We start from the raw sequence: 27,308 nt of genomic DNA, 5'->3' as shown, positions 1-27,308 counted from the left end.
AGAAGGAGAGGAGTAAGGACTATACTCGTGGCTCCGGATTGGCCAAGAAGGACTTGGTACCCGGAACTTCAAGAGATGCTCACGGAGGACCCGTGGCCTCTACCTCTAAGAAAGGACCTGCTCCAGCAGGGACCCTGTCTGTTCTAAGACTTACCGCGGCTGCGTTTGACGGCATGGCGGTTGAACGCCGGATCCTGAAGGAAAAAGGCATTCCGGATGAAGTCATCCCTACCCTGATCAAAGCCAGGAAGGATGTAACCGTGCAACATTATCACCGTATTTTGCGTAAATATGTTGCGTGGTGTGAGGCCAGGAAGGCCCCTACAGAGGAATTTCAACTGGGTCATTTCCTGCAAACAGGACTGTCTATGGGCCTAAAATTAGGGTCCATTAAGGTTCAAATTTCGGCCCTGTCGATTTTCTTCCAGAAAGAACTGGCTTCAGTTCCTGAAGTTCAGACGTTTGTCAAAGGGGTACTGCATATACAGCCTCCTTTTGTGCCTCCAGTGGCACCTTGGGATCTCAATGTAGTTTTGGGGTTCCTAAAATCACATTGGTTTGAACCACTCACCACTGTGGATTTAAAATATCTCACATGGAAAGTGGTAATGCTGTTGGCCCTGGCTTCAGCCAGGCGTGTCTCAGAATTGGCGGCTTTATCCTATAAAAGCCCTTACCTAATTTTTCATACGGACAGGGCAGAATTGAGGACTCGTCCTCAATTTCTCCCTAAGGTGGTTTCAGCGTTTCACTTGAACCAGCCTATTGTGGTACCTGCGGCTACTAGGGACTTGGAGGACTCCAAGTTGCTGGACGTAGTCAGGGCCCTGAAAATATATGTTTCCAGGACGGCTGGAGTCAGAAAATCTGACTCGCTGTTTATCCTGTATGCACCCAACAAGCTGGGTGCTCCTGCTTCTAAGCAGACTATTGCTCGTTGGATTTGTAGTTCTATTCAGCTTGCACATTCTGTGGCAGGCCTGCCACAGCCAAAATCTGTAAAAGCCCATTCCACAAGGAAAGTGGGCTCATCTTGGGCGGCTGCCCGAGGGGTCTCGGCTTTACAACTTTGCCGAGCAGCTACTTGGTCAGGGGCAAACACGTTTGCTAAATTCTACAAATTTGATACCCTGGCTGAGGAGGACCTGGAGTTCTCTCATTCGGTGCTGCAGAGTCATCCGCACTCTCCCGCCCGTTTGGGAGCTTTGGTATAATCCCCATGGTCCTTACGGAGTTCCCAGCATCCACTAGGACGTCAGAGAAAATAAGAATTTACTTACCGATAATTCTATTTCTCGTAGTCCGTAGTGGATGCTGGGCGCCCATCCCAAGTGCGGATTGTCTGCAATACTTGTACATAGTTATTGTTACAAAAATCGGGTTATTATTGTTGTGAGCCATCTTTTCAGAGGCTCCTCTGTTATCATGCTGTTTACTGGGTTCAGATCACAGGTTGTACAGTGTGATTGGTGTGGCTGGTATGAGTCTTACCCGGGATTCAAAATCCTTCCTTATTGTGTACGCTCGTCCGGGCACAGTATCCTAACTGAGGCTTGGAGGAGGGTCATAGGGGGAGGAGCCAGTGCACACCAGGTAGTCCTAAAGCTTTTACTTTTGTGCCCAGTCTCCTGCGGAGCCGCTAATCCCCATGGTCCTTACGGAGTTCCCAGCATGGTCCTTACGGAGTTCCCAGCATCCACTACGGACTACGAGAAATAGAATTATCGGTAAGTAAATTCTTATTTTTACATTTGTGTGCACCGGAAACAGATCCTTTTCTTCTTCTCCTTTTCCTTTTACAGTTATTGTATGATCTGTGGTAGCACCCCCTATCCATGTATTTGTATACTATATAAATTGACATTAGGGGTTCTTTCTGATAAACAATCAATACTTGCAACTAATAGTAGAATCTATTCAAATTTAGTCTCCTGTGCAACAATATCCCCTTTCCCTACCCCTTTCTAATGCAACCTATTGTTTTGGGTTGAACTTTTCAACCCTTCTTTGTTAGCACGGACTTACTAAAAATTTATTCTTTGAAAATCAAAATAAATTGATATCTAACTACACCCGTGACTAGGGGATAACAATTCTAATATGTCAAACTTTAGTATAAGCCAAGAGCTAGACGAAAGGAGGGAAAAATTGAGGACTTATATGGAAAGTGTTTTTGGAAATGATAATATGGAAGAATCCAATGTGGAGGATTGGCGGAATGATCTTTACACCTTAAAACAAACTCTGATGAAACAGACGAGGACCTGGTGGAACAAGGCCACCTTTGAGAACTATCTAAAATTAAATATCATCCCGAGAGGCCTACGTCCAAAAATCTTTCCATCATATGATTTGGCAAATAATACACTTAAAGAGGCATGGGAAAAAGTTTTCACACAATTCTCACTAGATCTGATTGGAATTTTGATAAAGCATGATGAATTGATGCTGATTAAATGTAATCAAGAAATTTCAACTTTGGGGGATAAACTCAAAAAACATGAAACCCTCGATAAGTTTCAACAAACTTATGAAAAACATAAGAAAGACATTGAACAGTATGAGAAAATGATTATGGAGAGGAAGAGGAACAAAATGCAAAGAGACAAAAATGATTATTCGAATAACAGAGTGTTCAAATGGAGAACAAGACCCTCCAAAACAGGAACAGATAATCATTTGAATTACACCACGTCAGACATCGATTCATCTGAGAGCGAAGGGTCCAACACTACCAACTTCCAGAGAGAAAGGGTTTTTTTAGGACGAACCCCCAGATTCTCCCGAACCGCAAATACAAGAGGACAAGGAGGGGGAAGAGGAGGTACAAGAAGAAAAAGGGAGGAGAGAGAGTGGAGAGAGGAGCCACGAGAGAGGGGGAATTACAGGAAGTAATATTGGAACCAACAGATTCCTTGAGAATAATTAATTTGTCATCTAGGATTCTGCTGACGGATCCATTAATAAGGTTTCAGCCCTGTGATTAAATGATGAGATCTCAGACACAGCAACACTTCAAACTACAACGGCTCTTGGCGCCAACTTAATTTTGAAAGTCCGTGGGAAACGACGATTGGATGCGGACTACATAAAAGGATTGCGCTTCCCCCGTCTCGGGTTACCCTGACGAAGCCTTTTGTGAAACGTACGTAGGACGGACCGGCTGGGCGTCCTACATGTCTAACCAAATATCTAACTAATGTATATCTAAATCATGTCTGCCCATCTCTGAAACTAAAAGCCGTGTATGGTACGGCAAATGGAAGCTGGAAGCTCCAACGTTGTGCATTTTCATACAGTGTGCACTGAATTATCAATCATATCACTAAATTACTATGTATCAAACATGCTGATTTGAATGTATGGGAGAGATAGTGAGATATCTCTCTGACAATTTGTCTGAACCCACATAACGTGTGCTGATACATCTGTATGAATGAGTGAGCTACTTATATATGATATGCATATGTGCTAAAATTATTTGGGAGTGTCTATTGGATACTAAGCCTTGGACAATTACCCATATTCATTAGCATATGTGTATCACAGATACTGATTAAGACTCACAGCACTAACATGACACGTGCTTCCTGAACGTTTCTCTCTGCCCAGCAATTCATACGAACAGTTATATATACTTATATAGATTAAACAGTTATCCGATACGGATTACGAGTGTATACTGCTCCCCCTCGTTATAGGGGTTCCTTATAGATACGACACTCACGAACCAACGCAGAGAGTGAGAAATCATATGATACTAATTGATATATACATTCATATGTAAACATAATATACCTGACACCAAGAGTGAGAGGTAAAATCATTCATATATTGAAAATCCTCTGCAGTGCACTAAATGTGCTAGTTATATATCTGTCGCTTGGCACTATATATGAAAGACGGATGAAACATTAACAGGACAAAAGCTCTTAGAAAAACTCCTATTTGTAAATAACGAGCACACTGACTGCTATGAGGTATTAATACGTCTGACACTATATGTGAGAGATAAACATAGCAGACAAGGATTAGATGCTCCTAACATTTTGAAAAAAACTCCTATTTTCTTGGTATGAGAGCCCCCCCCCATTATATTGTGGGGTGATTTAATCCTGTTTTGTTTCGGGGTTTCGATTATCCAAAGAGGACACCTGACACTTTATGTGAGAGATGTTCACATGGGGACATCTAGATAAAACTTATTCAATTATCAACACATATGAGTATACATCAGTAATTCCACGTTCATTCCTTGATAAAATTGAGCAGATATATTTACATTAATGCACTGCTATTAATACGGGAATATATCGTATGGATTACCATTTCCCTGCAACTCTCTGGAAGGAGACTGTCAGCTATTCTTGAGTATCTATTATATTAATAATCTGGGCAGAGAGCCAGAATCTCTTAGATGAGCGAATAGAACAACATTGTAACACATTGATCCACTAGTCTGGGAAAACTAAAAGAGTAACATTTGAGTTACATTTTGAAAATATTGTGAGTAAACCCAGAAGCAAACATTTCTATCATATTAAAGATACTATTATAGTACTGTCGAGTTAGAATATATTATAAATCAACTATATGAGACAGTTTGGATTGGTAATAGACACATAAAAAGACGTTCAGCCGGAAGTTTTTTACATTTATTCTCTCTTTCTTTCTATTACACATAGTCTTGTCAATTCACATACGTATTACTGTATTCATGTTTTTTAATATTTCGCATTAGTTCATCTGAGAAGACTCGGATGAAATAGTATATTCTTCTCTACATTTTAAGGTTATAATAAAAGTTATTTTTTACATTTGTGTGCACCGGAAACAGATCCTTTTCTTCTTCTCCTTTTACTACCCTGACTGAGCACAGAAAAAACACTGAGGTACCTTTGGGAGTATGGAGGGGGTGGAGAGTTACTAATTTAAATATTGAAATGTGCCTATCCCTGCTAACGCCCCGTCCATATCCCAAGAGTACTCCAGTGACCCCTAGTGGATGAAAAAGAAATGGGCATAGTATTAGGTTATTTCACCACCCTCGTTGCAGTAATTGTCCAGTATTTGCCCAAACTCTCACATCCTACTTGATGAAGAATTAATTAGTCCAGAATATACATTAACTCAACTGATGACGTCCAGGTGAGGAGGTAAAGACAAGTGCAGAACGGCCAGGTGGACAGCATTGTATGGTGGTAGCTCAGCACGCGTTCCGTTAGATCTGTTCAGTAGGGCTACTCATACTTGATGTTCTTCATCAGATTATGGCCTGTAACCTATATGGACAGGATTATGCTGTCTGGTACAGTTTACGCTTTACTTGCTTCTCAGATGGTCCACTGAAAGGAGACGGGACTTCTTGGAACCTGAATATCTTGCCCCCTTTATAAATGTTTGTGTGTTTGGAGTTTTTGGGTGGAGCACCTTAACTTAAAGACTTGAGGAGAGGGAACCTGTATGAATCTGGAGATTGGAGCGCTGAAGTGTGTGACCTTGAAACACTGACATAAATAAAATAAATGACCCGGTAGCAAAGCGGACTACTTTTTATTCAGGACTCCTGTTTTCTATTGTTAGACTGACAGGAATGGCGTTACGCGTCCCGTCCAGCTCTGTGGAACTACAGAAACACAATGCCCCAGCAGATGTAGTGAGCGATGGTCTTCCACTAATCCTTTCACCATCTACACGCTCCAGCGCGGACAGAGAGAGGTCTGACCGTCAGCCTGAGAGAGAATCGTACTCTGTAACTTCCAAAGGTAATAAATTATTAGCGGCTACCACTTCACTGCATTGCCTTACTTGGCCATTAAGTGTAAAATACAGGTACGGCGCCGTGACTTATTAAAAAAAAACCAACATATTATACGTGTTTAATGCCAGTGACACGCCCGGTGCTAATGCATAACGCCTCCTTTTTGTGTGTGTTTCTCTGAAAAGTGCTTTTGCATTTTCTATTTTGCATTAGTATTCAGATTTATTTAATTATAACAATGCTTAATATTAACTTGTACTTATTTTAGGCTGCGTCCCGAGGGGGTTGGGGGTAATGGTTATGCTGTGCCCGTGGGGAGGGGGGGGGGGGCGTTTAGGGTTAGGCTGCATCCTGAGGGGGGGAGGTTGAGCTTAATGGTTGGGGGTAATGGTAACGCTGTGCCCAGGAAGGGGGGAGTTTAGGCTTAGGCTGCATCCTGGGAGGAATGTGGGGGGGGGGGGTGTTTGGGCTTAGGCTGCATCCTGGGGGGAGGGGGTTGGGGTTAGGCTGCGTAAGGGAGGGGGGGTTAGGCTGCGTCTCAGGGTGGGGGAGTTAGGCTACGGGGGGGGGGGGGGGTTGGGCTTGGGTTTAGGCAGCAGGCATGGGGGGGGGGGTGTTAGGTTTAGCCACCTCCAGGGGGTGGTTAGGGTTAGGCACTAAGGGTGGAGGTTAGGGTTAGGCTGCGGGTAGGGAGGGGTGGGGAGAGGGCAGAACACCCCTTACTCGTCCCTGTCGGCTTTTTAATCAGCGGGATCACGGCGTCTGTATTTCGAATGCTGGGATCCCAAGCACCGGGATCACATACTGGTCCCGTTCAGGCATTCATGTCGTTGGGAGAAGATAGGGAGTCTGATACGGGTCTGCTTCGCCATGTACAAAAGACGACTGGGCCGGAGACCTGCGCAGATTGTGGAGTGTAGAGTAGTAACACTCAGACCCGTAAACTGTTCCTACGGGATGGTATGTGGTGGAGATATGGTTTGGCTTTTTCATCTTCATGAAAGCGGCTGCTTTTTCTGTCTAGGTTTGGTCTCTAAATATTATCTGGTTCGTCTGCTTATTATAAATCACTGTTGGAATGTCTTTAAGAGCACTGCTTGCAATATGACAGCTAATTGTCTTCTAAGAGACTGGATCCGATTAAGCGAGAGAGACTGCTTATGTTGTGACATTAGCTTGGCTGTCTCGCTTACTGGGGGAAATGTATCAAACCTTAGAAAGAGATAAAGTACCAGCCAATTGGCTCCTAACTTCTTTTTTTACAGTCTTTGTTTGAAAAAATGGCAGGAGCTGATTGGTTGGTACTTTATCTCCAGGATTTGATACATCTCCCCCTCTCAGTAAGACCACCTCCTGCTTTGAAGGCCTTTCGGCTTCTGCGCCATTACTAATTCATTTGACCCTAATGGTGGCTTTGAAGAAGTGGGCCCTAGATAGCAGGAGTCGGGTAACGCTATTTGCTGAATGCAGCTGTTGAGTACACTCTGGGGGTAATTCAGACCTGATCGCAGCAGCAAATTCGTTAGCAGTTGGGCAAAACCATGTGCACTGCAGGGGGGGGGGGGGGGGGGGCAGATGTAACATGTGCAGAGAGAGTTAGATTTGGGTGGGTTATATTGTTTCTGTGCAGGCTAAATACTGGCTGCTTTATTTTTACTCTGCAATTTAGATTTCAGTTTGAACACACCCCACCCCAATCTAACTCTCTGCACATGTTACATATGCCCCCCTGCTGTGCAACATGGTTTTGCCCAACTGCTAACAAATTTGCTGCTGCAATCGATCAACTCTGAATTACCCCCTCTGTATCTTCGTAGGAAGCAGACTCATTTATCTTTGGACCTAAGACCGATTTAAATCTCCAAATAAAATGGCGTAGCTTGCCCATTGTGTCCAAAGAACTCACTCCCGATTTGCTGGAGTTATTGGGCAATAATTGGATGTTATACAGTATTACAAGTTTAAAAAGTGGCGTAGAAAACAACGTGTACGAGTATCCTAAAGAAACTTGTTTCAGTTTTGTATCAGGCTTAAATGTGTTTTTCTTTTTTCTTTTTTTTTTTTCAGACCGTTTTCCGACATTCATTGAGAATATCACACCGGATAATGTATCCATTCCGAGAGTCAGCAATCCTGTAATACTGTTGGATGAAGTCCTTTCCTCGTGCAGCAAGGAGGAACGGAGCGATAGGTTTGTGACCACGAGAAGGAAGCGCTCCACAATATCTCGTTCCAGTACAGTCACGTTAAAATCGGACCATAGCAAGAGTTCCACGGGGTCGAGCAGAGAGAGCAGCCACAGTACACAGTGGGATATGGGCACACCCACTACCGTTCTCCCAGACCCTGGGCACGCAGGATTTGGCGGTGAAATGTGTTCACATTTTGACCTCGTCATGGAAAGGAACCGGTCATCCATAAGTCATTCCCAGTTGGAGAAAATAGACCTTGATAAAGGAAGCTCCATCGTTACCCCAGCGGAACAAGTTCCAGCAACTGCAAACCAGCCTGCGCACGCACATCCTGCTGCAGGTGGGTGTGTCGAACCAGAGAAAACAGTGTATGAAGCCGATATGGAAATGACGTCCAGTGACACCGCCGCAATAGTTGCCATTGCATCCAAAACGCATTCTTCTAAGTCCCGGTCTAACATACCCATAAGACAAGATGGGACGTCTTTACGAAAAGTAAGGCAATCAGGCCGTCAAAAAACAAAGAAAAAAAGTATCTCGTCTGACCCACAAAAAAATAAAAAATCCACTAAAAGCCACCAGATGACGGAGGCTGCGCTTGAGTCCGGTGGGAAGATGACCCCGGAAAACAAGTCTTCAGCAGACCTCAATCCATCTCTGCTCGGTGATCGGCATGATTATCGGAGAACATACATTTTACCAGGACCTGTAAAGCTGGAGAAGAGTCACAATTTGGAAAGTATATCAAATTCGGATCCTGTTTGTGAAATGGAAATCTCGACAGAGCCCGCCGGGCAAGAATTGTCGGAGAAGATTCCGGCCTTGCTCAGCGGAACGAATGAATTAATGCTGAACCTGGAAAGCAAACCTTGCATTGATAAAAGCCACAATGCCACGGGGGCAGGATCTGTGGGGAAGAGAAAATCCAAAAACCGTACGAGAGCCTCGAAGACCATGGAACACTCGCCGAAGAGGAAACGAAAAAGAAACGCATGTTTAACAGATCAAGAAAATGTAGTAGAATGTGCCGGTAACATAGATGAGACTCATGAACAACCGGATAATAGTAAAAATGTCATTATTCCGGATTTCAACTTTAAAAAGCAAGAAACCCAAATCCGAAGGGAAACCTATGTTGTTAGCTCGGCACAGCCACTTCCAGTGACAACTGAGCTCAAAAGTTCTAAAGCTAAAAAAATTAGCTATAGGAGAGAGACCTTTGTAATTCCAAAGCCAAATCCCTTGGCTTCCATCGCAAATATGACCTTCGACTCCGAAGAGACGACTGAGACCAAAATTGATCCATTACTTATTTTAAAGAAGACTGATCCCAGAAATTCATCTGATCCGGGTTCTGATAAACCGTATGACCACAAGGCGGAGAAACTCTACAAGTGCCCAGAGAAAAAAGCTCGCCTGCGCAAAAAGACTCTTATCGCGCCTGCAAAAGAGGACGACGCATGTCCTGATAAAGGCACGCTTGTTCGGGAAAGCACGGCGCATTTATCGACTCAAACTAATAAGCCCACGAAGATGTTGAAGGCCATCTTGTCCAGTAAGCGGGATTCCTTTACCCTGGATATGGTTAGCGAGTCCATTCTCGATGAAACGCTTGAGGGCCCAAGTTTTGTAGAATTCCCATCAGCCACCAACCCTGACAGTACGTTCAGTGTCGATGGCTCTTTAAAGGCTAGTCAGTCTTCGGAGCATTCAGCGCCTGAAAACCGTAATCCCAAGGACATGCCTCGTGCGTCAAAGATCTTTAATGTTCTGGATGAAAGCCACAGCGGCGGAGCTCCAGACATACTTGAAAGCAATAATTATCCACAGCGTAGAACTGAGAAACAAAGTATGGAGATCCAGGAACCAGGTACGATACCTTTTTATTCTATCTATGGGGGTAATTCCAAGTTGATCGCAGCAGGATTTTTGATAGCAATTGGGCAAAACCATGTACACTGCAGGGGAGGCAGATATAACATGTGCAGAGAGAGTTAGATTTGGGTGGGTTATTTTGTTTCTATGCAGGGTAAACACTGGCTGCTTTATTTTTGCACTGCAATTTAGATTGCAGATTGAACACACCACACCCAAATCTATCTCTCTCTGCACATGTTATATCTGCCTCCCCTGCAGTGCACATGGTTTTGCCCAATTGCTAACAAATTTGAAGCTGCGATCAACTCAGAATTACCCCCTATATGTGCATAATGCTTCCACTTGCAAAGTGATCCGTGTTGTGGCTTCCTTCCTGCGGATCTGATAGAACACTTAAGAATGTAAAGCTGGTTACACAACGTGGGGCCAATATGTCGGTTCCGGACAATTCAGAACGACCTATCGGCCCGATTGCTCAGTGTGTACCGGCATCACCCCCAGTGCTCTCACCTGTCATTGCCTCAGTACGGGGTGTAACAGGTCTGAATACAGATTTGTGTTTCCTATAGTGACCAGCATATGTGTTTTTCTGAAGAATAGGTATAAAATGGAGACTAAGACTTAACAGCGCTTCAAATAGTATTCCGGGTCTGGTATACTCCTAGTGCGCTCCCCGTTGTTAGGTAGGTACCATGCACAAAGGAAAAAAATTTATATAGTGAAATACTGTTTAATACAATAAAAACAGAAACAAATAATTAATCAGCATAAATCCCAGAGCTTTAGACAAGTACAGCGGGTAATTACCCGATGATAAAGAACTGTGACTAAACAGTTCTTAAACAGCATGTGTGTTTAACTTGGGGGTTCCGGATTATTCCCAGTAAACCTGCTTGATCTTACTGGATACACGATCTTCCCTCTGCTGTAAATGCATGTTTGCACCTTGAAAAAGACCCCAGCACGGGGTTGAAAGACGTCGGTGGTGTTCCTGAAGCCAATAACAAGATTTACAGAGGAGGGAAGATCGTGTATCCAGTAAGATCAAGCATGTTTACTGGGGATAATCCGGAACCCCCAAATTAAACCCACATGCTGTTTAGCCACAGTTCATTATCATCGAGTAATTACCCGCTGTACTTGTCTAAAGCTCTGGGATGTGTGCTGATTAATTATTTGTTTCTGTTTTTATTGTATTAAACGGTATTTCACTATATAATTTTTTTTCCTTTGTGCATGGTACCTACCTAACAACGGGGAGCGCACAAGGAGTATACCAGACCCAGAAAACTATTTGAAGCGCTGTTACGTCTTGTTCTCCTCCATTTTTTTTTTACCTATTCTTGAGCACTTTTGGTGAGCATTGAAGGAGACCTCATAGGAGTTTGAGAGATTACAAGCTGCTATTGCGCACTTGACATTCCTTCACATTTCTCTTATGTGTTTTTCTGTTTGGTTCCACAGCTATTAAACCTTTTCAGGATTTGACAAACAAAGTGTTGGGCTCCAAGAAACCGCCTAAGTCCTGCTCCGAGGATGAGAAGGAGGATGATGATGATGACACAGCTCGGTCAAGCCGAAGGCGCAAACCAGTCAACTACAAGTTGCCTAGCTTGACATGGTAAGCCCTAATGATATGACTGGCTCCACTAGTGTGTTTGGTCACACACAGCCCAATAAATAGGCCGTTTTGTGTGTCCGGTTGCTTTAGCCATCGACAAGTGGCCTGGTGCGCAAATCTGTCACTCGCTTGCACGCATTTCTTGTTTAGAAAATAAAAATACCGGAGAGACTGTTGCCAATGTGGCCAGTAAACGTGATGCTACAAAATTGGCACCTGGCAGACTAACGCGTGATCACATTAATTGCTTTGACCTGTGCGGTTCATAGCTCATGCTCGTACAACATGCGCGTCTATTCCTGGCCGTGTCACGGGATGCCTTCTGCCCGACAGAAGTTTGGGGAGTTTTCCCGGTAGAGCAGTGCAGCCTCCCAGGTCCCGCCTACTAACCTATTGACGTGGGCAGTATAGAGACTTTGACGCGTTTCGCTGCAAACCGCATTGTGTACTAGGTGAGAGGTCCAAGAAATAGGCATGTATGTGCTATCTTTTGTGTTCTGATGACTGCAGTTCTGTGCATTCAATAAGAAATCCTTTGTAGAAGTTTAGCGTGAGCTCTGTGATTCCCTCACCAACTGCACTAGAGGCACATCGAGCAAAGTCCAGTTATACCTCTCAAGGAAGTCCAGTGACTCAAAAGCCCCTGAAAAACGGCACAGATGCAACAAAACATTGGGGAGGGGGACATTTAGCAATTGAAAGATGCCGAGACGGGCGCTACCCAGTGTGAACCAGGGTGATGATTTGCAGATGATCTGTGCATTCGTCACAACGGCAATATACAATGAATATATAAAATAGAATATTTAATCTAAAATGAAATGTGTGCAACATATAAAACACAAGACATTAAAAAAGCATTCAAAATTACAAGAACGTAAAATAAATCCCAATTCGCTCATACTGTATGAATGGCATACAGATTTATAATAATATTAAGTATAGTGCTGTAGGTCGTACCAGACTGGAGATGAAGGAGGTATGTTGCAGAGTATCGTCCGGATAATACCCTGCTAGGCACTCCAAGTCCGGAAAAACGGTCCTTCAGGTGAGTCCACAGCAGCATAGAGATGCGGGCCAACGTGTTTCGACAACTTATGTCTCTCTGTCATCCCTTTTGTGTTTGGTTGTCGTTTCTGTCTTTTGTTTGTTTCTCTGACGTCCTAGTGGATGCTGGGAACTCCGTAAGGACCATGGGGAATAGCGGCTCCGCAGGAGACTGGGCACAAAAGTAAAGCTTTAGGACTACCTGGTGTGCACTGGCTCCTCCCCCTATGACCCTCCTCCAAGCCTCAGTTAGATTTTTGTGCCCGGCCGAGAAGGGTGCATTCTAGGACTCTCCTGAGTTTCTAAGAAAAAGTTTAGTTTTTGTTTTTTTATTTTCAGTGAGACCTGCTGGCAACAGGCTCACTGCATCGAGGGACTAAGGGGAGAAGAAGCGAACCTGCCTGCTTGCAGCCAGCTTGGGCTTCTTGGCTACTGGACACCATTAGCTCCAGAGGGACCGAACACAGGCCCAGCCTCGGAGTCCGGTCCCAGAGCCGCGCCGCCGGCCCCCTTACAGAGCCAGAAGCAAGAAGAGTTCCGGAAAATCGGCGGCAGAAGACATCAGTCTTCACCAAGGTAGCGCACAGCACTGCAGCTGTGCGCCATTGCTCCTCAGGCACACTTCACACTCCGGTCACTGAGGGTGCAGGGCGCTGGGGGGGCCCTGAGCAGCAATAAAAACACCTTGGCTGTCGAAAATACCTCACATATAGCCCCCAGGGCTATATGGATGTATTTTAACCCCTGCCAGAATACAGCAAAAAGCGGGAGAAAAGTCCGCCGATAAGGGGGCGGAGCCTATCTCCTCAGCACACAGGCGCCATTTTCCCTTACAGCTCCGCTGGAAGGACGTCTCCCTGACTCTCCCCTGCAGTCCTGCACTACAGAAAAGGGTAAAACAAGAGAGGGGGGCACTAATTGGGCGCAGTATTAACATAACAGCAGCTATAAGGGGAAAAACACTTATATAAGGTTATCCCTATATATATATATATATATATATATATATATATATTGAAAGAAGAAATGGAGGGCGCAGATTTCACCCGTCGATGAATCTCCTTCAACCGCAGGGATCACGGATACCGTTCGCTTCTCCACCGGGACCAGGATCAGTTTTGGACCGTCTGTCCTTTGCTCCACAGGCGGGTGAGATCGGGTCCGATGCTGGACAGACCGGAGGACTAAGTGCACCGTTTTTAACTAAGATGTATGTGAGCATATGTTAAAATTAAATGGAATTGTGAACCTTTGTATTTAAATCTGCGCCCTCCATTTCTTCTTTCATTATATGCACGCTGGGAGTGGTGGCTCCATTCCCTAAAGGAGGCAGCAGCAGCACACATCATATAGAAAACGGGATCCAGGATATAAATCAAGGACTGGAAGCATTTTTAAGGAAAGTGTGGTGAATGCGCAGCTTTTTATTTCTACATATATATATATATATATATATATATATATATATATATATATAGCGCTCTGGTGTGTGCTGACATACTCTCCCTCTGTCTCCCCAAAGGGCTAGTGGGGTCCTGTCCTCTATCAGAGCATTCCCTGTGTGTGTGGGCTGTGTGTCGGTACGATTGTGTCGACATGTATGAGGAGGAAAATGATGTGGAGGCGGAGCAATTGCCGGTAATGGGGATGTCACCCCCTAGGGAGTCGACACCTGAGTGGATGAACTTATGGAAGGACTTACGTGATAGTGTCAGCTCTTTACAAAAGACAGTTGATGACATGAGACAGCCGGCTACTCAGCTTGTGCCTGTCCAGGCGTCTCAAAGGCCATCAGGGGCTCTAAAACGCCCGTTACCTCAGATGGCAGATACAGACACGGATACTGACTCCAGTGTCGACGGTGAAGAGACAAATGTGACTTCCAGTAGGGCCACACGTTACATGATTGAGGCAATGAAAGATGTTTTACACATTTCTGATAGTACAAGTACCACTAAAAAGGGTATTATGTTTGGTGAGAAAAAACTACCCGTAGTTTTTCCTGCATCTGATGAATTAAATGAAGTGTGTGATGAAGCGTGGGTTTCCCCCGATAAAAAACTGATAATTCCTAAAAAGTTATTGGCATCATACCCTTTCCCGCCAGAGGATAGGGCACGTTGGGAAACACCCCCTAGGGTGGATAAAGCGCTCACACGCTTGTCAAAACAAGTGGCACTACCGTCTCCTGATACGGCCGCCCTTAAGGAACCTGCTGACAGAAAGCAGGAGAATATCCTAAAATGTATATACACACATACTGGTGTTATACTGCGACCAGCAATCGCCTCAGCCTGGATGTGCAGTGCTGGGGTGGCTTGGTCGGATTCCCTGACTGACAATATTGATACCCTGGATAGGGATAGTATATTACTGACTATAGAGCATTTAAAAGATGCATTTTTATATATGCGTGATGCACAGAGGGATATTTGCCGACTGGCATCAAGAGTAAGTGCGCTGTCCATTTCTGCCAGAAGGGGGTTATGGACGTGGCAGTGGTCAGGTGATGCGGATTCCAAAAGGCATATGGAAGTATTACCTTATAAAGGGGAGGAGTTATTTGGGGTTGGTCTATCAGACCTGGTGGCCACAGCGACTGCTGGGAAATCCACATTTTTACCCCAGGTAGCCTCTCAACATAAGAAGACGCCGTATTATCAGGCGCAGTCCTTTCGGCCCCATAAGGGTAAGAGGGCAAAAGGCTCCTCTTTTCTGCCCCGTGGCAGAGGAAGAGGAAAAAGGCTGCAGCAGACAGCCAGTTCCCAGGAACAGAAGCCCTCTCCCGCTTCTGCCAAGTCCTCAGCATGACGCTGGGGCTTTACAAGCGGACTCGGGTACGGTAGGGGCCGGACGGCTCGGTGAGACCTATTTTAAATCTAAAATCTTTGAACACTTACATACAGAGGTTCAAATTCAAGATGGAGTCACTCAGAGCAGTGATCGCGAACCTGGAAGAAGGGGATTATATGGTGTCTCTGGACATCAAGGATGCTTACCTCCATGTCCCAATTTACCCTTCTCATCAAGGGTACCTCAGGTTTGTGGTACAGAACTGCCACTATCCGTTTCAGACGCTGCCGTTTGGATTGTCCACGGCGCCCCGGGTCTTTACCAAAGTAATGGCCGAAATTATGATACTCCTTCGAAAGAAAGGAGTTTTGATTATCCCTTACTTGGACGATCTCCTGATAAGGGCAAGATCCAGGGAACAGTTGGTAGTCGGAGTAGCACTATCTCAAGTAGTGCTGCGGCATCACGGTTGGATTCTCAATATCCCAAAATCGCAGCTGATCCCGACGACACGTCTTCTATTCCTTGGAATGATCCTGGACACAGTCCAGAAAAAGGTGTTTCTCCCGGAAGAGAAAGCCAGGGAGTTATCCGAGCTAGTCAGAAACCTACTAAAACCAGGCCAAGTATCCGTGCATCAATGCACAAGGGTCCTGGGAAAAATGGTGGCTTCCTACGAAGCAATCCCGTTCGGCAGATTCCACGCAAGAACATTCCAGTGGGACCTGCTGGACAAATGGTCCGGATCGCATCTTCAGATGCATCAGCGGATAACCCTGTCTCCAAGGACAAGGGTGTCTCTCCTGTGGTGGTTGCAGAGTGCTCATCTTCTCGAGGGCCGCAGTTTCGGCATTCAGGACTGGGTCCTGGTGACCACAGATGCCAGCCTGCGAGGCTGGGGAGCAGTCACACAGGGAAGAAATTTCCAGGGCTTGTGGTCAAGCCTGGAGACATCACTTCACATAAATATTCTGGAGTTGAGAGCCATTTACAATGCTCTAAGCCAAGCAAGACCTCTGCTTCAAGGTCTGCCGATACTGATCCAGTCGGACAACATCACGGCAGTCGCCCACGTAAACAGACAGGGCGGCACAAGAAGCAGGAGGGCAATGGCAGAAGTTGCAAGGATTCTTCCCTGGGCGGAAAATCATGTGATAGCACTGTCAGCAGTGTTCATTCCGGGAGTGGACAACTGGGAAGCAGACTTCCTCAGTAGGCACGACCTCCACCCGGGAGAGTGGGGACTTCACCCAGAAGTCTTCCACATGATTGTAAACCGTTGGGAAAAACCAAAGGTGGGCATGATGGCGTCCCGCCTCAACAAAAAACTGGACAGGTATTGCGCCAGGTCAAGGGACCCTCAGGCAATAGCTGTGGACGCTCTGGTAACACCGTGGGTGTACCAGTCAGTGTATGTGTTCCCTCCTCTGCCTCTCATACCCAAGGTACTGAGAATTATAAGACGGAGAGGAGTGAGAACTATACTCGTGGCTCTGGATTGGCCAAGAAGGACTTGGTACCCGGAACTTCAAGAGATGCTCACAGAGGACCCATGGCCTCTACCTCTAAGAAGGGACCTGCTCCAGCAAGGACCCTGTCTGTTCCAAGACTTACCGCGGCTGCGTTTGACGGCATGGCGGTTGAACGCCGGATCCTGAAAGAGAAAGGCATTCCGGAGGAAGTCATCCCTACCCTGATCAAAGCCAGGAAGGATGTAACCATAAAGCATTATCACCGCTTTTGGTGGAAATACGTTGCTTGGTGCGAGGCCAGGAAGGCCCCTACGGAGGAATTTCAACTGGGTCGATTCCTACATTTCCTGCAAACAGGAGTGTCTATGGGCCTCAAATTGGGATCCATAAAAGTTCAGATTTCGGCCCTGTCGATTTTCTTCCAGAAAGAACTGGCTTCAGTGCCTGAAGTTCAGACGTTTGTCAAGGGGGTGCTGCATATACAGCCTCCTTTTGTGCCTCCAGTGGCACCTTGGGATCTCAATGTCGTTTTGGGGTTCCTAAAATCACATTGGTTTGAACCGCTTAAATCTGTGGATTTAAAATATCTCACGTGGAAAGTGGTCATGTTGTTGGCCTTGGCTTCGGCCAGGCGCGTGTCAGAATTGGCGACATTATCCTGTAAAAGCCCTTACCTGATTTTTCATACGGACAGGGCAGAATTGAGGACTCGTCCTCAATTTCTCCCTAAGGTGGTTTCAGCGTTTCACCTGAACCAGCCTATTGTGGTACCTGCGGCTACTAGGGACCTGGAGGACTCCAAGTTGCTGGACGTAGTCAGGGCCCTGAAAATATGTTTCCAGGACGGCTGGAGTCAGAAAATCTGACTCGCTGTTTATTCTGTATGCACCCAACAAGCTGGGTGCTCCTGCTTCTAAGCAGACTATTGCTCGTTGGATTTGTAGTACAATTCAGTTTGCACATTCTGTGGCAGGCCTGCCACAGCCAAAAATCTGTAAAAGCCCATTCCACACGGAAAGTGGGCTCTTCTTGGGCGGCTGCCCGAGGGGTCTCGGCTCTACAACTTTGCCGAGCAGCTACTTGGTCAGGGGCAAATACGTTTGCTAAATTCTACAAATTTGATACCCTGGCTGAGGAGGACCTGGAGTTCTCTCATTCGGTGCTGCAGAGTCATCCGCACTCTCCCGCCCGTTTGGGAGCTTTGGTATAATCCCCATGGTCCTTACGGAGTTCCCAGCATCCACTAGGACGTCAGAGAAAATAAGAATTTACTTACCGATAATTCTATTTCTCGTAGTCCGTAGTGGATGCTGGGCGCCCATCCCAAGTGCGGATTGTCTGCAATACTTGTACATAGTTATTGTTAACTAATTCGGGTTATTGTTGTTGTGAGCCATCTTTCCAGAGGCTCCTCTGTTATCATGCTGTTAACTGGGTTCATATCACAAGTTGTACGGTGTGATTGGTGTGGCTGGTATGAGTCTTACCCGGGATTCATGAATCCTTCCTTATTGTGTACGCTTGTCCGGGCACAGTATCCTAACTGAGGCTTGTAGGAGGGTCATAGGGGGAGGAGCCAGTGCACACCAGGTAGTCCTAAAGCTTTACTTTTGTGCCCAGTCTCCTGCGGAGCCGCTATTCCCCATGGTCCTTACGGAGTTCCCAGCATCCACTACGGACTACGAGAAATAGAATTATCGGTAAGTAAATTCTTATTTTTTTCCGCGTTCTTTACGCTAACGAGACATAATGTTACCAAAGCTAAATGATGAAACCTGTAACGTGCAGTCTTCTGTCTTGTTTGAAAACTGTTTTTGTTTGTTCCAATTATGTGTGTAGCGGGCCGATCTAAAGAACACAGGGGTTAATTCAGCTTGGATCGCTTATGCAAACCAAAGTGCAGTTTCCCGATAATTGGGAAACTACGCATGTGCAGGACCCATTCTGGGGAAGGGGCAGAGGTGCCGTTTTCTGGGAGTGGTGAGGCGAAGGACTGCATTGCAAGACGCAGAAGGTGGCGGGCCGGTCACCGGCCTTACGAGGTGCAGAGCCGCTTCCCCACTGCTGGACCACCGTCCTGATACGTTGTTGTTCAGCTGGGCACTGCGCCTAGGCTGTCACAACTGCAGCATTATGAAACATGGGTAAACACAAGCTGTGCAGTGTATGTCACACTAGATTCTCTCCATTATCTACTGATTCTGTTTCATGTGAACAATGCAGTCAATCTTCACAAATCAGTTAAGGAACTGGGGGAGAAGGTCCAGGGCCCCACTGGTTAGGGTCTCTGGAGACTATGATGTCTGATATGTCATCCCAGCTCACTGAAGAACAGGAATTTATGGTCTCCTTGGATATCAACGACGTCTATCTCCATAATATGATTTGGCCGCCTCATCAGGTGTACCTGTAATTTGCCCTGCTGGACGATCGCTTCCAATTCCAGGCACTGCCCTTTGGCCTGTCTACAGCTCCGAGGGTATTCACAAATGTGATGGCGGAGATGATGCTTCAACTTTGGGTCCAGGGGGTCAATGTGGTCCCTTATCTGGACGATTTTCTGATAAAGGAAAGATCCAGGGAGCTTTTGTTGCTCCATATCGACCGCACCATCCATCTTCTTCTGTCAGACCATGGGTGGATCCTCAACTTACAGATATCCCACCTTGAGCCAACTCAGAGGCTCCTGTTCCTGGGGATGTTGCTGAATACTGTGGCCCAGAAGGTGTCCTCTGGTATAAACAAGGCGAAAACACTTCAGGAGATGGTCCGCATGGTGCTCCGACCTATTCGAGTGTCCGTACATCTTTGCATAAGATTGTTAGGAAAGATGGTTGCCTCATACAAGGCGATCCAGTATGGGAGGTTTCATGCCAGAACGTTTCAGTTGGATCTCCTGAGCAAGTGGTCCGGCTCACATCTACAGATGCACTGGATGATTCAGCTGTCACCTCAGGCCAGGATTTCCCTCCTATGGTGGCTACAGTCCTCCAATCTCCTGGATGGCCGGAGTTTCGGGATCCAGGATTGGACCCACCTCATGACGGTTGCGAGTCTGAGGATGGGGAGCTGTCACCCAAGGGGCGCAGTTCCAGGGCAGGCGGTCAGCCCACGAAAGCCTCCTTCCTATCAACATTCTGGAACTTCGGGCGATCTACAATGCTCTGCTTCAAGCCTCTCCTCTGCTCAAGGATCATGCAATCCAGGTACAGTCGGACTACGCCACGGCGGTGGCGTATATCAATCGACAAGGAGGGACAAAAAGCAGAGCCTGCATGCGAGAGGTGTCAAAGATACTCCTCTGGGCGGAAAGAAATGCAAGAGCCATGTCTGCAATCTTCATTCCGGATGTGGACAACTGGAAAGCGAATTTCCGGAGTCATCACGATCTCCACCCGGGGTAGTGGGGGCTCCACCATCTGCTGTTCCAGCAGATCCGACTGGTGGGATTGCCCACAAATAGACAGGATGGCTTCTCGCTCAACAAGAAACTTCCCTGGTATTGCTCACGAACCAGGGACCCTCAGGCAAGGGCAGTGGACGCCCTGGCCATACCGGCTAGTGTACCTGTTTCCTCCGATCCCATTGCTCCCAAGGGTGCTAAAGAAAATCAGGAATCAAGGTGTCCAGGTAATTCTGATTGCCCCGGATTGGCCTCGGGGGCGTGGTACGCGGATCTTCTGGACATGTCCGTCGAAGACCCTTGGTCTCTACCACTCAGAAGAGCACTTCAACAAGGGCCGTTCGTCTACCCGGACTTACGGCGACTTCGTTTCACGGCATGGAGGTTGAGTGGAACATCCTAGCTTACAAGGGCCTTTCCAAGAAGGTTATTGCTACCATGGTTCAGGCCAGGAAACCTGTGACATCAAAACACTATCATCATATTTGGAGGAGATATGTCTCTTGGTGTGAGGAACGCAGAGTTTCACTTGGGATTATTTGTACGTTTCCTGCAGGCTGGTGTGGATAAGGGCTTACGTCTGGGTTCCATTAAGGTCCAGATTTCAGCTCTCTCAATTTTCTTTCAGAAGAAATTGGCAGTGTTGCCAGAAGTTCCGACCTTCTTGCAAGGGGTACTCCACATACAACCTACTTTTTGTGCCGCCTACGGCACCCTGGGATTTGGATGTAGTGTTGGAATTTCTACAGACCACCTGGTTTGAACCTCTGATGACTGTAGAAGACAAGTACCTCACGTGGAAGACTGTGATGTAACTGGCCCTTGCTTCTGCTCGACGTGTCTCGGAATTGAGGGCCTATTGTAAAAGTCCGTACTTGGTCTTTTACAAGGACAGAGCGGAGCTCCGGACTAGACAGCAGTTCCTGCCAAAGGAGGTCTCCTCGTTTCACCTCAATCAACCTATTGTAATTCTGTCTAGTTCTGACGCTCCTGCTCCTCCCAAGGCATTGGATGCTGTGCGTGCCTTGAGGATCTATGTCAAGCGCACGGCTCAGGTCAGAAAGACTGATTCCTTGTTCGTGCTCTATGATGCGCAGAAAAAGGGTTGTTCTGCTTCAAAGCACTCCATTGCTCATTGGATTAGGCTTACTATCCAACAGGCCTATGTGTCGGCAGCCTTACCTGTTTCCTAAGTCTCTGAAGGCCCACTCTACAAGATCAGTGGGGTCTTCCTGGGTGGCTGCCTGTGGAGGCTCGGCCTTGCAATTATGCCGAGCAGCTACCTGGTCAGGGAAGAACACCTTTGTGAAGTTCTACAAGTTTGATAACCTGGCCAAAGAGGATACCCAGTTTGGGCAGGCGATGCTGCAGCAGTCCCCTGCAGGTTTCCGTCCGTTCTGGAAGCTTTGAGACATCCCCATCGTACTAGTTTTCCCCAATATCCCTTATAGATGCTATAGAAAATAAAATTTGAATACCTACCGGTTAAGCCTTTTCTCGTAGTCCATAAGGGATATTGGGCGCCCGCCTCAGTGCGGTGACTTTTCTGCAAGTTCTTGTTTTATAGTTAACTGTTCAGCTGTCGCTGCTGTTGTTACTAGTGATGAGCGGGTTCGGTTCCTCGGAATCCGAACCCCCTCGAACTTCACCCTTTTTACACGGGTCCGAGGCAGACTCGGATCCTCCCGCCTTGCTCGGTTAACCCGAGCGCGCCCGAACGGCATCATCCCGCTGTCGGATTCTCGCGAGATTCAGATTCTATATAAGGAGCCGCGCGTCGCCGCCATTTTTCACTCGTGCATTGAAAATGATAGTGAGAGGAGGGTGGTAGTCATGTGACCGCCGGTCGGCTGACCGACAGTCACATGACCTCCTCCGTGAGCCCGACGGCTCACTATCCTGATGGTCGGCATGCCGACCAACAGGGACTATTTCCACTCGTGGGTGTCCACGACACCCATAGAGTGGTAATAGCACCCGTGGCGACCGCAGGTCGCCACCGAGCCCGCAGCGTGGCGAGCCCGCAAGGGGCTTGCTGCACTCGCCCCTCCCCGCCGGGATCCCGGCGTCGTATTGCTGCCGGGATCCCGGCGTCGGTAAGGTGACCGGCGGTCAGGAGACCGCCGGTCACCCGTACTACACCCTGAGAGGACGTGGCTGGCGTCCTCTCACTTTGTTTCAGGGGGCTGCATATCTTTATTCTGGGGACCAGCAGTATTATAGGAGGAGTACAGTGCAGAGTTTTGCTGACAGTGACCACCAGTATTATACGTTCTCTGCCTGAAAAACGATCTATATCTGTGCTCAGTGTGCTGCATATATCTGTGCTCACACTGCTTTATTGTGGGGACTGGGGAGCAGCAGTATTATATAGGAGGAGTACAGTGCAGAGTTTTGCTGACCAGTGACCACCAGTATTATACGTTCTCTGCCTGAAAAACGCTCCATATCTGTGCTCAGTGTGCTGCATATATCTGTGCTCACACTGCTTTATTGTGGGGACTGGGGACCAGCAGTATTATATAGGAGGAGTACAGTGCAGAGTTTTGCTGACCAGTGACCACCAGTATTATACGTTCTCTGCCTGAAAAACGCTCCATATCTGTGCTGCATTGTAGTATATAGTAGGAGTACAGTGCAAAATTGTGCTGACCACCAGTATATAATATATAGGAGTACGGTACAGAAGGCCACTGCTTTACCTACCTCTGTGTCGTCAAGTATACTATCCATCCATACCTGTGGTGCATTTCAGTTTTGCACAGTTTGCTGACCACCAGTATATAATATATAGCAGTACGGTACAGTAGGCCACTGCTCTACCTACCTCTGTGTCATCAAGTATACTATCCATCCATACCTGTGGTGCATTTAAGTTGTGCGCAGTATATATAGTAGTAGGCCATTGCTATTGATATATTACTGGCATATAATTCCACACATTAAAAAATGGAGAACAAAAATGTGGAGGGTAAAATAGGGAAAGATCAAGATCCACTTCCACCTCGTGCTGAAGCTGCTGCCACTAGTCATGGCCGAGACGATGAAATGCCATCAATGTCATCTGCCAAGGTCGATGCCCAATGTCATAGTAGAGAGCATGTAAAATCCAAAAAACAAAAGTTCAGTAAAATGACCCAAAAATCAAAATTAAAAGCGTCTGATGAGAAGCGTAAACTTGCCAATATGCCATTTATGACACGGAGTGGCAAGGAACGGCTGAGGCCCTGGCCTATGTTCATGGCTAGTGGTTCAGATTCACATGAGGATGGAAGCACTCATCCTCTCGCTAGAAAACTGCAGTGCCACTCCTAGATGGGCCAGGTGTTTGTGTCAGCCATTTACAGTAGGTCGCTTAGCTTGGCCATCCAGCGACCTTGGTGCACCTCTTTTTTTTTCTTCGCATCATGTGCTGTTTGGGGACTATTTTTTAAATCTGCCATCCTGTCTGACACTGCAGTGCCACTCCTAGATGGGCCAGGTGTTTGTGTCGGCCACTTGGGTCGCTTAGCTTAGTCACACAGCGACCTCGGTGCAAATTTTAGGACTAAAAATAATATTGTGAGGTGTTCAGAATAGACTGAAAATGAGTGGAAATTATGGTTATTGAGGTTAATAATACTATGGGATCAAAATGACCCCCAAATTCTATGATTTAAGCTGTTTTTGAGGGGTTTTTTTGTAAAAAAAAAAAACACCCGAATCCAAAACACACCCGAATTTGACAAAAAAATTTCAGGGAGGTTTTGCCAAAACGCGTCCGAATCCAAAACACGGCCGCGGAACCGAATCCAAAACATAAAACCCGAAAAATGTCCGGTGCACATCACTAGTTGTTACCAGCGGTTGCTGGTTGTGGTATGTTAGTGGTGTGCTGGTCTGTACATCTCACCACTCTTTGTTCTCATATTTCCTTCTCTCATATATATCCTTTCTCCTTCGGGCACGTTTTTACCTATAACTGCCTGTAGGAGGGGGCACAGAGGGGAGGAGCCAGCACACCCAGTCCAAGAAATTTAAAGTGCACTGGCTCCTTTGGACCCTGTCTATACCCCATCGTACTAGTTTTCTCCAATATCCGTTATGGACTACGAGAAAAGGATTTACTGTGGGTATTAAAATCCTATTTTTTTTATAAACAAAATGTATAATAAAAAGCGTACATTTAATAAAATATGGTTTTGTTTTGCTTTTAAATGTTATTAATAAAAAAAATAGTTTTGCTTCTACTTTTAAATCTGTGAATATCACAATAGAGATAAGGTAATGCAATTTCATGCATTCCGGATACTGTGCTGTGTTAAAGGGGTCTGCGTTTTGCCTCCAGCAGTCCTACCACTTTTTAGTAAATGTAAGAAATAAATCTGTTTGTGCCCTCCAGACGCGGTACCTGGAGAAATGAACAAATTGCAAGTTGCAGAAACTGAATGGTTCAGAATTAAATGTCTAGCGCAGTAACAGATTATTCTTTACATTACATGTTTCCATTCAAAGTGAAAGTAATTCCACTTATGAGCTTAACCTATAAAAAAGAGGATTGAGCATTCCATCATATAGAACCCTGTAAAATAAGTGACTATAAAAATGTATATTACACGAGTCTCTGCCTAAATTCATGTCACGTGTGTTTGCTTTATGCATCCTGTTAAACCCAGATCTGTTTATTATGCATTTCACAGCAAACTGCGACGCTGATTTCCTGAACGCTTGTATTTTAAACGGTGAAAAAGACGTCAAATCCCAAGAAAGCACAACGGGACTTGTGTAGAAAAAGGAATATTGTGTACAATGTGAAGGAATTATCTCTACACTTTAACTTTTATTGTTTCCACTGCTCACAGAATATGAAATGTTTTATTGCAGATCTTTTATATAAAATCTGACTTGTTTCCTGGTTCTGATGTCAGTCTCCAAATACTCCAGATCATTTCTGGATCTTTTACAGCCGGTGCTATGAACTGGTAGAAATAACCAATAGATGTAAAAACCAAACTGGGAGAAGCTGCTTTACATGTTTCCCCTGCGTCGCATTGCGCGGTGGGCGTGTCTGGAGTGAGTCCGGGTAGAGCATACAGCACGCATTGTAACGATACTATCGGTTGCATGTGTCCTGCAATATCCCCTCTTACATTTGCTGTAATAATATCACATACGGCACAGTTCTGATTTAGGAACCACTCGGCATATGTAAAAGTCCATTATGCTTAGTTTAGACCCTCCTGACAGTATTAGTGTTTGAAACAATATTTAAAAGCACCTCCGCCTTTTTTCCAGGCTGCTAGGCATTCGTGGCATTGTGTAGATGTTGTATATTTTATATTTTTTATTATAGCATTCAATCACCTCAACTGGCTTTGGGAGAGGTGTTTCAAAGCTTGGAGAGAGTACCAGCCAATCAGCTCCTGACTTCTTCAGACGCAGCCTGTAAAATGGCAGTTAGGAGCTGATTGGTTAGTACTTTCGCCAAGCTTTGATAAATCTCCCCCTTTATGAGGAATGTATGTGTTGTGTATATTCTTATTAGCCTTGTATATCTTTTTATAGCTATTATAGAGGTGAGGTGGCCTCTTTTCTACTTGTGTTTTTTTTTTAGCAATCTTGTGTAATTATATTAAGACGGCTGTTTCTCTGTTTTATACCAAGTTGGCTTTTTTGTATTTCCCTTTTTAAAGAAAAATAAAAGTTGATCATTCAATAGATGATGATTACAATGTTGTGAGTTTTTGTTTTTTAATACGATCTTAGTCCAGCTAATGAGCTTGAATACATTTTGTATTCCATTCACGTCTTTTAAACTGGCACTTTAGGTGAGGATGGTTATGGGAGAGAGAAGAGTAAGAATCTGATAGCATCAAGGTTGTCAAATAATGGTGATCTTTGGGAGAGGTAATGGTGAAGGCCAAGTAAATGGTCAACGTAGAAGGAAGGAATTTTTGAAGTCAGAAACGGTACAAGCCGGCGGGCGGGATCCCGATGTTCGAAATACTGATGTCTGGATCCCGATTGCAAAGAAGCAGACAGTGGTGAGTAAGGGGGTGTTACCTCTCCCCCACCGGCTGTCTAACCCTAAACTCCCCCCCCCCCCCCCCCCCCCCCATGAGTGCCTAACCTAACCCTCCCGGCCCGCAACCCTACTCATCCCCCGCGGCTTACCTCAGTGTCGCGGTGTCAGGACGTTCGGTAATTGGGCTTCCAGTGTCGGTAATCTGACTGCCGGGATCCTGACTGCATCCCGGTCCTTCTGTGTAACTCTGACTTATGCTGTCTGAGGCATTCTCCGGGAATTGGTAGGCCGTTTCACCCTTACACAGCTGGGAAGAAACGTGCGTTGTTGTCACATTATTTAGTATAAATTGAAATACATGTGTATGCACAGATAAGAATGGTTGTATCTAACTGTGTGTGTATCTATGTGTAGTCCTAATACCAGTATACATACATAATTGACAATGACAGACACACCACATAAGAATTAATTAGACACAATATAAAAGGATTAATAATGTGTACTGTACGGTCCAGGAAGACACACTGTTAGCGTTTTACTCTACTCATATCACTGTTTCAAGTGGAGGGTAATCTTATTTCCAGGTGTATGAGGCATTTGTTAACAAGGTGAGTATTTTCATATAGTGTTCACTCTAGGCTGTTTTAGCAGGGAGCCGTGCCCTGCCCGTTTTTTAGAAGACAAAACCCGCCCTGCACCTTTTGCGGCGCCCTGCTAGAACAGCCGCCCGTTTCCTGCCCTCCCAGCACGTAAAGATGCCATGCGCATGCGCGTGGCATCCATTCACGCATTGGGAGAGAGCTGGGGGAAGCCCAGCACCGATGGAGGTGCTGGGCACGCCCCCAACAATGACGTAGACGGCCACAGACACCCTCTATAGCAGCGTCTGTGGGCCGCACCGCCCACTAAGATGACGGGGGTGGCCACACCCCCTAATTTGCATGCCTGTGCCCCCGAACTCCGGCGCCCTGCCCCTTCATCATCCTAGAAGGAACACTATCATATGTCCCGTGCCTCACTTCACCTGTGGGATTGTAGGAAATGTTTCCACATTCAATATATGAAGTAGGTGTTAAAGTTCCTGAGTAGGTAGGTATAAGTACTTGGCAATGTACTCGCTGTCCCGTTGCTGGA

The 27,308-nt window shown here is 46.0% G+C and overlaps 1 protein-coding gene across 2 annotated transcripts in view; it reads left to right on the top strand.

Moving 5' to 3' along the window:
* SGO2 (shugoshin 2) overlaps nt 1-25,866 on the top strand; it is a 149,066-nt gene extending 123,200 nt beyond the window's left edge. For both annotated transcript variants that reach the window (XM_063932716.1, XM_063932715.1), the window contains 4 exons: nt 5,584-5,765; nt 7,829-9,823; nt 11,296-11,452; nt 24,847-25,866. In XM_063932716.1, the coding sequence (XP_063788786.1) occupies nt 5,584-5,765; nt 7,829-9,823; nt 11,296-11,452; nt 24,847-24,862 (2,350 nt within the window). In that variant the 3' untranslated portion in view covers nt 24,863-25,866. The remainder of the gene's footprint in view (nt 1-5,583; nt 5,766-7,828; nt 9,824-11,295; nt 11,453-24,846) is intronic.
* Nucleotides 25,867-27,308: the final 1,442 nt, after the last annotated feature.

This window comes from Pseudophryne corroboree, chromosome 7 (assembly GCF_028390025.1).
Source record: "Pseudophryne corroboree isolate aPseCor3 chromosome 7, aPseCor3.hap2, whole genome shotgun sequence".
Classification (NCBI taxonomy): domain Eukaryota; kingdom Metazoa; phylum Chordata; class Amphibia; order Anura; family Myobatrachidae; genus Pseudophryne; species Pseudophryne corroboree.
This window is presented reverse-complemented; position numbering and strand designations above follow the sequence as displayed.